General features: G+C 35.6%; 2 protein-coding genes and 1 long non-coding RNA gene across 6 annotated transcripts in view; 2 read left to right on the top strand and 1 right to left on the bottom strand.

The window, feature by feature from the left end:
* LOC115235982 overlaps nucleotides 1-3,117 on the top strand; it is a 9,730-nt gene extending 6,613 nt beyond the window's left edge. Inside the window, exons 3-5 of the long non-coding RNA XR_003884115.1 lie at nucleotides 281-430; nucleotides 1,296-1,446; nucleotides 2,993-3,117. This is a non-coding gene — a long non-coding RNA (uncharacterized LOC115235982). The remainder of the gene's footprint in view (nucleotides 1-280; nucleotides 431-1,295; nucleotides 1,447-2,992) is intronic.
* The window catches only part of LOC115235870 (collagen alpha-1(IX) chain-like), a 25,875-nt gene that overhangs the window by 1,822 nt on the left and 12,384 nt on the right, over nucleotides 1-11,669 (bottom strand). The window contains exons 2-18 of one of the 4 annotated variants that reach the window (XM_029807953.1): nucleotides 7,440-7,507; nucleotides 7,151-7,361; nucleotides 6,646-6,862; nucleotides 5,435-5,605; nucleotides 4,885-4,956; nucleotides 4,737-4,811; nucleotides 4,249-4,338; nucleotides 4,015-4,140; nucleotides 3,725-3,887; nucleotides 3,001-3,270; nucleotides 2,706-2,884; nucleotides 2,462-2,623; nucleotides 2,024-2,227; nucleotides 1,743-1,944; nucleotides 1,343-1,444; nucleotides 278-445; nucleotides 117-185 (exon numbers count right to left, since the gene is read on the bottom strand). In XM_029807953.1, the coding sequence (XP_029663813.1) occupies nucleotides 117-185; nucleotides 278-445; nucleotides 1,343-1,444; nucleotides 1,743-1,944; nucleotides 2,024-2,227; nucleotides 2,462-2,623; nucleotides 2,706-2,884; nucleotides 3,001-3,270; nucleotides 3,725-3,887; nucleotides 4,015-4,140; nucleotides 4,249-4,338; nucleotides 4,737-4,811; nucleotides 4,885-4,956; nucleotides 5,435-5,605; nucleotides 6,646-6,862; nucleotides 7,151-7,361; nucleotides 7,440-7,488 (2,530 nt within the window). In that variant the 5' untranslated portion in view covers nucleotides 7,489-7,507. Of the gene's footprint in view, nucleotides 1-116; nucleotides 186-277; nucleotides 446-757; nucleotides 958-1,017; nucleotides 1,239-1,342; nucleotides 1,445-1,742; nucleotides 1,945-2,023; nucleotides 2,228-2,461; nucleotides 2,624-2,705; nucleotides 2,885-3,000; nucleotides 3,271-3,724; nucleotides 3,888-4,014; nucleotides 4,141-4,248; nucleotides 4,339-4,736; nucleotides 4,812-4,884; nucleotides 4,957-5,434; nucleotides 5,606-6,645; nucleotides 6,863-7,150; nucleotides 7,362-7,439; nucleotides 7,508-11,669 lie in introns of those variants that run through there. The other 3 variants (XM_029807962.1, XR_003884102.1, XM_029807973.1) reach the window with 3 other exon arrangements.
* LOC115235932 lies at nucleotides 7,960-11,654 on the top strand. The gene is made up of 2 exons (XM_029808048.1): nucleotides 7,960-8,188; nucleotides 9,624-11,654. The coding sequence occupies exon 2, from the start codon at nucleotides 9,850-9,852 to the stop codon at nucleotides 11,446-11,448; it is 1,599 nt and encodes a 532-aa protein (XP_029663908.1). The 5' UTR covers nucleotides 7,960-8,188; nucleotides 9,624-9,849; the 3' UTR covers nucleotides 11,449-11,654.

Raw genomic sequence — 11,669 nt, 5'->3', positions numbered from 1 at the left:
ATATATAAAATGATTACACATACAACAATATTGAGAACATCACTAATAAAAGTTTTAATAATTCTGTAAGCTAATTAAAAAAAACTTTTATTCTAAACTTATTTTAATTCTTTTACCTGGTCTGCCTCGCTCGCCTTTATCACCCTGTCTTCCAGGTAAACCAACACCATCGTTACCAGGAGATCCTGCCATAAAATGCAGTAGAATTATTATACAGCCATCCTATAAATAAATTGTTGCGAATAATCTTTTGTTGCTAATAATAATGTTGTTTTACCAGGGGGACCTATTGGACCAGGTGGACCTTCTGAACCGATTCCCTCGAGACCTCTGTCCCCTTTTTCTCCGCGTTCTCCTGGTGGCCCCTGTGGTCCGATGAGACCTTGCGGACCCGGTAAACCGACGAATCCACGTTCTCCCGGCAAACCTGGTGAGCCCGGATCACCTAAATACGATTGAGTAGAGTTAAATAAAATCAAGAGATTTTGAGAAGCATTAAATATATTCAAAAAATATGTCATCCATTAATTTTTATTTGTAGGATATCCAGGCATCTTTTTTTAAAGCAGTTTAATAAAGTTATATAATATGATAAAATTGAAGATAAAAACTGAAGATGAAAGAACGAGATAAAATCTAAGATAAAAAAGGAATTTATTAATGATAATGCATAAAGCATGTACTGCTTTAAAAAATAGATTTGTTTTAAGATACATTAAAAGCATTATAATTGTTATGAGATTGTTAGTAAAATTACTTGAATTCTTCGCATGCGCACGATGAAAGTTTCCGTTATTTCAAATGGACTATTTTCCAGACGTTCCAGAGGGATGCGTTATTTTGAGCGGTAGATACCTGGAATGCCTTGTTTTCCGGCTCGACCGGGACGACCGTGTCGAGCCGGCCCCGGTAGCCCGGGTAGCCCTCGTAGATCTTCTGTTAATTCTTTCAGCCTCTCTGTGACACATGCCAGGATATCATTATTTTTATAGGCGTAATGACGACAAGAGAACATTTATCCGTTGATATTACATCATCGATATTGTTAAGTGCATCATGATGAATCACACCATTCGCATGTGCTATAGTTCTATGTGAAGACGATAATGATTATGATACTTCAAGCTTTTAAATGGTGATGCTACTATGACAGCGATACTCTTTGTTGCTTGCCAAACGTTCCTTCTCGAGTTAGGATCCTAGCGTTCCGCTCACTATGTCCAAGATTTATCTATAAACTAATAAGAAAATCTACGTAGTAGCTGATTTTTAATGCGATTAATATTGTGTCATAGGCAAATGAAAAGCGCAAAGAATTGGTAATCCTGACTCGATGATGTACCTGGACGACCTTGGGGACCAGGCGATCCAAGACGGCCCGGACGACTTCGACCGGGCGGACCGGGTGGGCCTTGCATGAGTGCTGCCATTTCGGTCATCTGTTCTGTATGTATATAGATGATAAGAAAAACTATCACAATGTAATTCATATATATCCTTCTGTATATGTGATGTCATTGCATGTTTTTCATATGCGCACGAAAGATACAGATACCTGAGATGATTGAAACAGAGAATCATCGTTTTAAATCTCAATTAAAGTTAACCGAAGTTTAATATATTCTAATTCTAAAGCGAAAACGAAAAGAATTGACAATCGGAGAATTATTTAAACTTCAGTGAACTTTCATTAATATTTACAACTGCAATAAAAAATAATTTTTAACGACGATTAAAATTACCTCTTAACACGCTGGCGCAAATATCACGAATTTCCGCTTCGTTGATATTGTGGCCCGGCAGGCCCTGAAGTCCTGGTAATCCCGTTTGACCTCTATTTCCGGGTAATCCTTGCAATCCAGGTGCTCCGTCCTTGCCGGGTATTCCGGGCGGTCCTATTTGACCCTCTGATCCTCGTTCTCCAGGGGCTCCTCTTTCACCTGGCTAATTATTTATTCTGATTTAAGTTCATTATTAATTAATCGAATCTGTAGTTGAACTTGATCCTAAATAAAATACTTACTATTCCTGGAGAGCCTATTGGGCCTCTGGGTCCTTCAAGATCGAGATTATCAATCCTATCGAAGTTACTGTTTGAAGTTGGAAAACCAGGAGATCCTGGAGGCCCTAGCGAACCTGGCGGTCCTGGCGGTCCTGGTGGCCCGGATAGACCGGGCCTTCCTTCCAATCCTGGTACGCCTGGTGTACCCGGCAGGCCCGTTGAACCCTAAAAACATATAAATTAATTTTTATGTTATAAAATTTCGCAATTAAGCCATTGCTCGGTAAGTATAACGAAAATTGGCGAAACGGGACTAATGTTACTAATCTCCACTATATTGTGTTTTATTCATTCGCTTTATTGTCATGTTATCAACAATAATTTAAAATGCTATGCAATAATGACGAAAGATCATACTTTTTAAATAAACAGATAAAGATACGTTTTGTTCATTCTTACCGAACTTCCTGGTAGCCCACGAGGTCCGACAGGTCCTTGTTCACCTTCTTTGCCTTTTTGACCTGGTTTTCCATCGAGTCCTGGCGGCCCTGATTTTCCTGCAACCCCTTCTAAACCTCGCGATCCTGGAGAGCCCGGTTCCCCGCGTAAGCCTGGTGGTCCCTTATCGCAGTAATGAATATTTATAAAAGAGTGCATTATTTTACGTAATAAAAAATTATAATAAGACAAAGTACTAAAATACCTGCGGTCCCGGTAATCCTGGAATTCCATCTTTTCCTATTTCTCCGGGTAATCCTGGAGGACCTATTGGTCCAACTTCTCCTTTCTCACCGGGAAGACCATCTTCGCCAGGAGGACCAGCACGTCCTTCAGGACCAGGTGACCCAGGTATTACGTTATTATTCGTCAGTCCCGGTATGCCTTGAAAAATAAAAATAAATATTTTAAGTTATGTATTTATAAAATGAAAGAAATAGTTTTATTATTCGTGTATTAAACAATTCTCTTATTTAATCTCCAATAAATCAGTTACAAACCATCTCGACCACGTTCTCCGGTATCACCCTTCGGACCTCTTTGGCCTGGCGGTCCAGGAGGCCCTGATAATCCTGGCAATCCTGGAGGACCTAGTGGCCCCGGCAGACCTGTTACGCCACGAGGACCTGTTGGTCCTGGAATACCAGGAGCATCCGTAAATACGATATTTCCTGCGGGTCCAGGGGAACCGGGAAGTCCCGGAGGACCGGGAGGACCTGGTGTGCCGTCATGACCGCGAATTCCGTCTAATCCCCTGTCTCCACGTTCGCCTAAAATATTGTTGAATTTTTTACATGACAATTAATATGTCAGAGGTGATGTTTTTTTCAAATATTTTTATATGAGTCAATCGTATATGTATAAATGTTAAGTACTAAATATATATTTCGTAAATGTATATATATCATAAAAGCTATTTTAATAATGAAACTTTCGTTCCTATTGTGCTCAATTAATTTTGATTTTTGTTATGTATTGTACAATCACGGACATTGTCACGAATTGTAATAAATTGATTTACAATGACTGCGAATGAACATATCTAGGTCAACATCATAAGTGAAATATTATATGTCGCCTGAATCGTTTAATAGTCGCTATTGGAATCGCGACTTTTTACAATTTGCGCGGTGCATATACAATCCATTCTTAAAAATATTAATAAAAAGGTCATAAACACGGAATATAGACAGTTCAAATATTTTAAGCAATAACATGTCGTACCTTTTTCACTCGGTTGTCCTTGAGCACCATCGTTTCCCCGTTCACCTTTAGCTCCTTTCTCGCCAGGGGGACCCATCAAGCGTGACGAGTTGCTATTCCCTGGTGGGCCCGGAAATCCTCGAGGACCTTGATCTCCTTTCAAACCCGGAAATCCCATATCACCCTATGAAAAATTTCTATTGCATTTTTCTATCGCTCTATTTTTGTTATAAAGAAACTTTTTTAAATTACGCCTTCCTTTCTCCCTTCCCTTTCTTCATTATATAAAATTTAAATTTAAAAATACTTACTCTTTCACCACGATCACCTTTTTGTCCCGGTAAACCTGGTAATCCCGGTGATCCCGCAGGTCCGATCGATCCTTTGGGACCCTGTAATCCTGGGAAACCTCTGGCGCCAGTATTACCAGGGGCTCCCTGATAACATGCATCTCTTATATAATCCTTTTACATACATACGTTTGTCTATATTCCATAAATGTAAATATTATTTAATAATTTCCAAATTAAATAATAATAACGTACTGTTCTTCCTTGTTCTCCCGGCAGCCCACGTTGCCCGGGTATACCAATTGGTCCCGGTACTCCGGGCGGGCCGCGTAAATCGGGGGATCCCTGATAAAATTTCATTTTCATTCATCAACGATTTTAAATATATTACTAAAGAAAGTGATATTTTTCACATTATATGTAATATTAGCTTCGAAAGATGGGCATTCTTCGCAATGACATATAATAGCAATGTAATTCGTGGATGTTAGATATATGTAAGTACATGCAAGCCGATCTTTAAATCACAGTGATTATTCGAAATTTACTACAACATCTCTATAGTTAATGTAATATCTAATTGAAAATGATATTTTTATTATTGACTTCATAAGTATTCTAATTTTATTAATGTTTCATTTTTGATACTGTAAAAACAAGATCTTTTTCGCGGTTTGATACATATATAAATATTTATAATAAATATTTTATAAATATTTAATAAATTGGGAGGAGAAACTTACATTTGTACTGTTGAATCCTTGCAGGCAGATTTTTTCGCAAGCAGGTTTCATTTGAAGCGAGGCGGCTAAGTTTTTCTATAAACACGTTAATATTATATAGTCATATCTTGCAAATTATAAAATCTTGTCAAAATATATCGATACCTACTGGTAGCTCCTCGCACGTTTCTCTCTCTAGTCTCGTAGGATCGCAGTTTAGGCTCATCCATTGTATGTCGATCTAACGGTAGTGCAGATATTCAATTTTGGAATATTATGTATGATGTTCTATTAATTTTTCGATTATAACTTTTTATAAATATATTGCATTTAGATGCTAACGTTATTATGTGCGTTCTGGATGTGGACTAAAGAGTCTAATATTAAATTTAGTTCTTGTCCTACTGACAGTTTTAGCCTCGCTCTGCGTAAAGCTGGTATTAATTAAGTAACAGGCTGCATAATTGTGACGATATGTAACGTTAGCTCTGAAAGATTGGTATTCTTCGCAATGACATAATAGCGATGCAATTCGTGAATATTAGATATATATACATGCAAGCCGATCTTTAAATCGCAGTGATAGTTGTATCGAAATTTATTAAAACATCTTTAAGTTTTTCAGTCATCTGCAGTTAAAAAACAGGGTAGATTGGTATATTAAATAGCGTGATAATCAAGCTTCAACTGCACATTTCATAGATGTCAACAAGGCTTACCGGTACAGTGACTTTACTATTCTTCATTTTGGCTATCGACATGTCTCCATCGACTTTACTTGATCTGCGCGGTCTTAATTCTTCTGTACCAATATGTTCGCAATCAACTTTAAGCACTAATTTATCCTTGAACACTCCGAAATTTATTTTGTGCCAACCCTTGTCGAATATCTATTTTATAAAAAAAAAAATATATCTTTTTTAATGTTATTATACAATGATGTAAATTGTAATTAATTATTATTGTAAGTATTATTGTAAGTTTTCGCTTGAAGCTATCTTATAGAAAATATTATGGTCTAGAAAGAAGTAAATGAGTTCTAATCCTAAATAAGGCATAAATAAGGCCTCGGGATTTCATATTTATCGCATGAATGCACGCTATTTCAAAACGCTAGTTAAGTGCCTGCAATAGCGGTATCCATATCGATCAAAAGACTCTGAGCGCATCATGATGATCTTACTACTGATTCATCGATTGTATAATGCAGTCCTAGTTTTTCTGTCACTTGCGTGACAGAATTTCTACCGTTAAGAATCTCTCGAATGATATTTTGTGTAAGAAACGCCTTAACGCGATTTATATCCATTGCATCTGATGCATATGGCATAACGATATAATTCACACGTTCACTTTTATGAAGTCTATCACGTATCTTGATGTATCTCACGCACTAGCCTACGCTTACGTAATGATTTCGTGAGACAATTGACGAAACACTCATGATAATCAATTGATTAAATCGTTTTAATAATGACGACTATATTTCTCTCTTCCCCCCTCTTCCGTCTCTGTTCGTCTCTCTTTCTCTTTCTCTTTCTTTCCGACGGCATTTTTGAAAGCGAGTTAAATAAAATTCGTGAATATGTTCTGTAAGTGTGATCACTATCGGAAAAGCTTAATTTTAAAAGCCTCGAGATTTAGGAATGATTTAATACATCTCGCCAAAATATGTCGTCTTTTGTTGAAAAACACATAATTTTAATAATTTTTTTAATTGTGTTTGTATTGTATGCGACTACTTATCGAAAATACATAGAATCAGATGATTCTCTATAATGATTTTTTTCTTTATTGTTCGAGTTTCTTGTTTGGCAAAATCAAGTATTTCTTTAATTTTAAGAATATGAAATCGTTATACATACAACAATGCGCGACAACGAGCTATTCTAGAACAATAATAGACGTGACTATTAATAATGACACTCACGCGATCATTCGGGAAAGAGACCGTCTGCAATTTTCCTTCGTGATCAATCAATGAAAAATCTAGCGTCTGTTTCCTGGGACTCATCGTGATGAGAAATTGAGCGTCACCTCTCGCGTCCACGATTTTAATGATATGCCAAGCATATTTTGGTGACTTTCTAGCTCTCAACGTGTACACCAACGAGAATTCCTCTGGAAGTCCAGTAGGTATAATATCCCTGAAAAAAAAACTCAAACGTGAAAAATATATCGCTTGGTATTTTGCTAATAAATATCTTCAATGAAATATTATAGAGGTCGATAATAAAGAATTTTTTTTATTAGATAATCAATTGTAATCGTCAGCTATGATTTGGCGGGAATCTATATAATGGTATATGGTCGTCAAGTTAGGATAGATGAACGACTTATTTGGATTTAATTCAAATATTGGGATCATCAGTAAGCCTTTTGCATAAATAAGATGCTGATTACGTCGCTGTTGCTATGCGAGTTAATTTGAATACTTTGTTGGAAGGGTGACGTCAGTGTCTTTCTCTAGCCGATATGCCGTCTGTATGCGATTGCTGCCTCGCACTTTCGTCATGCCGCTGTAACGCGCATTCAACAGATCCAATTGCAACTTGCTGATGAAGTCGAAGGTCTGTAGATCGTCTTCGCCGAGCTTGTAACCGTTGCATAGACCACGTTTGATAATGCTTTCTCTCACAACGTGTTCTATCAAAAATATGATATTTTGAGGTTCAGACAAGTAATCCATATCGATTTAATCTGCATCGATGCAATGATACTTACGGGCATAGATTATGTGCGCTACCATAAATATCCATATTTGCAAATACATTTGTCGCGATCGAATAAATCTGAAACGATGATAATAATAATAATTTACAGGATGAGCAATTAAACAAAAGTACATAAAAAATAATATATATACCTATAATATTACAGATATATTTATAGATTTTATGTATATATAAAATTTAAAAAAATGTAATTTTATACTAAATATGTATTATCAACGCCGTTTATTATTTAATAAAGTTGTACTAAATAAAGTAGATATAATTCTGATACAATGGGTAATACGTCTGACTACTAATCTGGATGAGTCTGAAGATACCAGATTCAAATCCTAACAAAATGGAACTAACAATAAATTAAACCTTAAAGATTAGCATATGGATCATTTTGACCTTATCAATGTTTTAACAATAAAATATCAAAATCATGCTTTTCTCACAGTTTGTAAGAATATATTAATTCTGTTTGAAATAATATGAGTGTTTTTTCCAGTCAAGGATGTGTGTTTCAGGATGTAGTCAACTAATTTTTAAGAAAGCCGAAAGTTGACAACAGAAGCGAACCAACAACACTGTAGCGGTGAGCGGCAATCGACTCTAAGCAAGCGACGTTGCCGGAATAGGTTCTCTTGTCTCTTCTTCGCCGGTACCGAGAATTACACAGAGTTGAAAGACGATTCCGTATTACGGTGTTGATTTGTAGATGGTCAAAAGATTGTGAAGGTCTTCGAAAACAACGAGGTATGAAAATTATTGGTCAGAGCCTTGCATTAGCATCATTTCTGTAGAAATATTTAGTCTATTTTCTTCAATTTGTATATCATCGTTATATAAATCGAATATGACGTAAAAACCGAAGCAGACAATACATAAAGAGTTTCTCCGAATGTTGAAGCTTCAAAGATATTCGCGTAATAAAGTTGTATGTAATTGAATATTATATTATTTCATATATATATCAGAAATTTTATAATTATTTTTACTTATTGTTAGTTATTTTTAGGTATTTTCACTTATTGTTAGTTATAATTCTATAATTAAGCGATTAAGTAAAACTATATATTCTATTCTATAATTATATGTCTATAATCAAGTTTGTAAACATAATCGTTAGCATATAACTTGTATCAGTTATATACTGTGAATTATCGAATTTTATTTAATATCAGAGAGACTGTCTTCAAATCTTATATCTGGTGTTTACAGTTTTTGTCATGTTTAAGGTCACATAGTTAATATAAACTATGTAGAAGAAAAACAGATCGTATTTCTCATGTTTTCTTTCAATAACATATGAAAAAATGTTATTAAATATTGTTGGGAATGTATTAAATAGAGAGAGAAAGGGAGAGAGAGAGAAAAAGGAGAAGATAATATAATATAATCAGATTTCTGAATTAATACTGATTAGTATGGTTAAATTGCTCACAATCAGTATTATTGATTATGTGATCTTGAAATATATCAAAACAATATTATTTATCAAAGATACATTTATAATATTTCGTATAATATTATAACCATAAAACGACTATATCTAACAATACACACACACACACATATACTATTTAAAAAAATATATTTAATATCATGTTTGTTTAATATTAACCGTAGTACTTAGACATATTCGACATACAGGTTTATTGCTTATTTAATTTTATATGAATCGCAACCTATACTTTTTATACGTAACATCTTTTTCGTTGGCACATCAGCTGGCAATCCGTAAAAATGTTGCGTGGTCACGATTGTTGCTCTTGTACAAAAAAATGACTGAACAATTCTTCAAACGTTGTAGATAGATTAATCAATCTAAAGTTCAACGAATTATTTTTTGTCAATCTATTATACGTTATTTATGAAGTATATATATACTCTATTCAATGAGAGAATAATATCGGTCTGCGCATAGGCAGGCAAAGTGGGGAAAACATGGCAAGCTGCATGAGCGATACGGCGATGTAGTGGGGGCTTTTTAGGAAAAAAGTTTCTGACTTGCGCGAAACGGACGAGTTTTCCTTATTATTCTCTCATATTCTCGATATTATTCTCTCATTGAATAGAGTATACAACATATTATGAAATACATCTCGGACAAAAGCCAAATTTGACCGTTGCGCGAATAACACACACAATACACGATCAACATGACAATTGTCTTTTGTCTCGGTGTTAGGTCAGGTTAAAGTGATCCGCACACGAGGTGGCGCCACATCAGAGCCAAGACAAAGTCCAAAGAAGTCTTATCGCTGGCAGACGAAGTTTATAAGTGACGAGTCAGCACGATAGTGACCGCGCTGTGCGACCGTAACGACTTTTCAAGAGAACGTCAATGCGCGATGAAGAGCGGCGGAAGAACAACCAAAGAATATTCATCTTAAGATTCGTCGAATTTGGATGAAATGCGGGCATTCAACGATACACAATTAAATAAAAGAAGCTTCCGTGTTTCCGCTGGTGTGACTTTGCGAGAGTGCAGTGTCGTCATTATCGGAAGTACGTGCAAAATATGCGGTAGAAATTTTAAATGCGAAAGCGATGTTTCTCTGCACTCACAATGGCGACACGGAACTATAGGATCGCTAATGAACGCTCTACATCACGAGATTTATCTCGAAAGCATCGGTCAGAAATGCGATATATGCGATATGCAATTTTTAACTGTTTCGGACTTAAAGATTCACAAGCGATTGATACACAAGCATGGTACAAGATCTAAGTACAGAAAGAGACCAGGAAAAGAAACAGTACGCGTGAAATTCAAACTAAACGGAATGACGACAATGGATGTGAATCTGAATCGGAAGTACTTAAAAATGGAAAACTATCTAAGATATTTTGTCGACGCCGGTACGCAAACTCCGGACTCGCTCGAAATTGAGAAACATCAAGATAACTGCGGTGCGGATATTGATTTGTTTCTCTCGGACCATGTTGTGGATAACAGTTATATGCAACATATACGGCCCCACAAAGCCGCAAATCGATACATTGTAGGTAAATTCACGTCTACTAAAGGCGACGCAATAATGCGTTCTACTGCTGTAGTGGGGAGAAGTCTTTTAGAGATTTCAAATACTTCGAATAGAGACGTAATCCCTGGTAACAACGGCTCATGCAAAGAATATGAAAATCGTTGCAATTTTACTTCTCAGGGAAATACAGCGAACACATGGATCAAAAGTTTTCTCAATAATGTAGACATTTATAACAAAGAAAACTCGCAAGGAAAGCTAAACGAGCCAGAGAGAAAAAATGCATATTGTCAAGCCGAATTTTTATTGAACGATAACAAAGTTTCTCTCGCCTATCAGCGAGACAAGTTTGACAAAACAACATCACTAATGTCTAAACAACTCTCGGCCAACGAAATCCGTTACGATCCTATCAAACAACCTTATGAAACTGCCGGAGATAAAAGAAGTACTGAATTAACAAACTCTTTAGCAGATTTTGAAGAAATAATTATTGATAATGAAAATAATAATAAAATCGATGAAACTGCGATAAAGCAGTCGCGTGCTCCCTTAATTCGAAATTCTTTTAACAAAAAAAATGAATTGATAAAAGATAATTCAAACGTTGATGATGATGATGTACAGGAAGTGCTACGAATAACGAGAAGAAATATTCAAAGCGATATCAACCACGAATCGCCTAATCGTATCGAAAGAGAGATATTGATACAAAATACTGATAATGAAACACTTAGGTTTTCCACACGACAAGAACCGACTATTCGTCCAGAAAAATGCAATGCTAGATTTACAGCAAATTTTAAACCATCGAGTTATCCAGCGTTTACGACTGTGACCGAAAGTAGTTATCAATTTTTGGCAAACGCGTTCGATAAAAAACTGGGTATTTATTTGGAAGATATGCATCATTACGGAATCAGTTATTACAACGAACAAGCGAAAATTAACAACAACATAGAAGAGTACGCGATATATAGTCATCAAGGATTTTTCGAACCGCGGATGCAAGCAGAAGAACCATAATAAACCAATGGATTGAAAGATTGAATGACAATGAAGTAGCTGTACTAGATTGAGCGTATGTTAGCAAAAATGTATTGTTGTATGTTGAATGACACGATGTAAATCGTAATCTTTTTAAGGCTAAAACAGCAAATGTGCCAATATATGTTTATTCTTTATTGTTTCTTTTTTTTAATTTTGGAAAAAAAACCTTAGTTATTAGTATTATATATTTTATATAT

Source organism: Formica exsecta, unplaced genomic scaffold (assembly GCF_003651465.1).
Source record: "Formica exsecta isolate Colony F162 unplaced genomic scaffold, ASM365146v1 scaffold11, whole genome shotgun sequence".
Lineage (NCBI taxonomy): Eukaryota > Metazoa > Arthropoda > Insecta > Hymenoptera > Formicidae > Formica > Formica exsecta.
The sequence above is the reverse complement of the archived record's forward strand: the minus strand, read 5'-3'. Positions and strand labels throughout refer to the sequence as shown.

Bases quoted from the DNA above. Each gene is read 5' to 3' on its own strand.
- LOC115235932 (XM_029808048.1), top strand. From the start codon at position 9,850: ATGCGGGCATTCAACGATACACAATTAAATAAAAGAAGCTTCCGTGTT.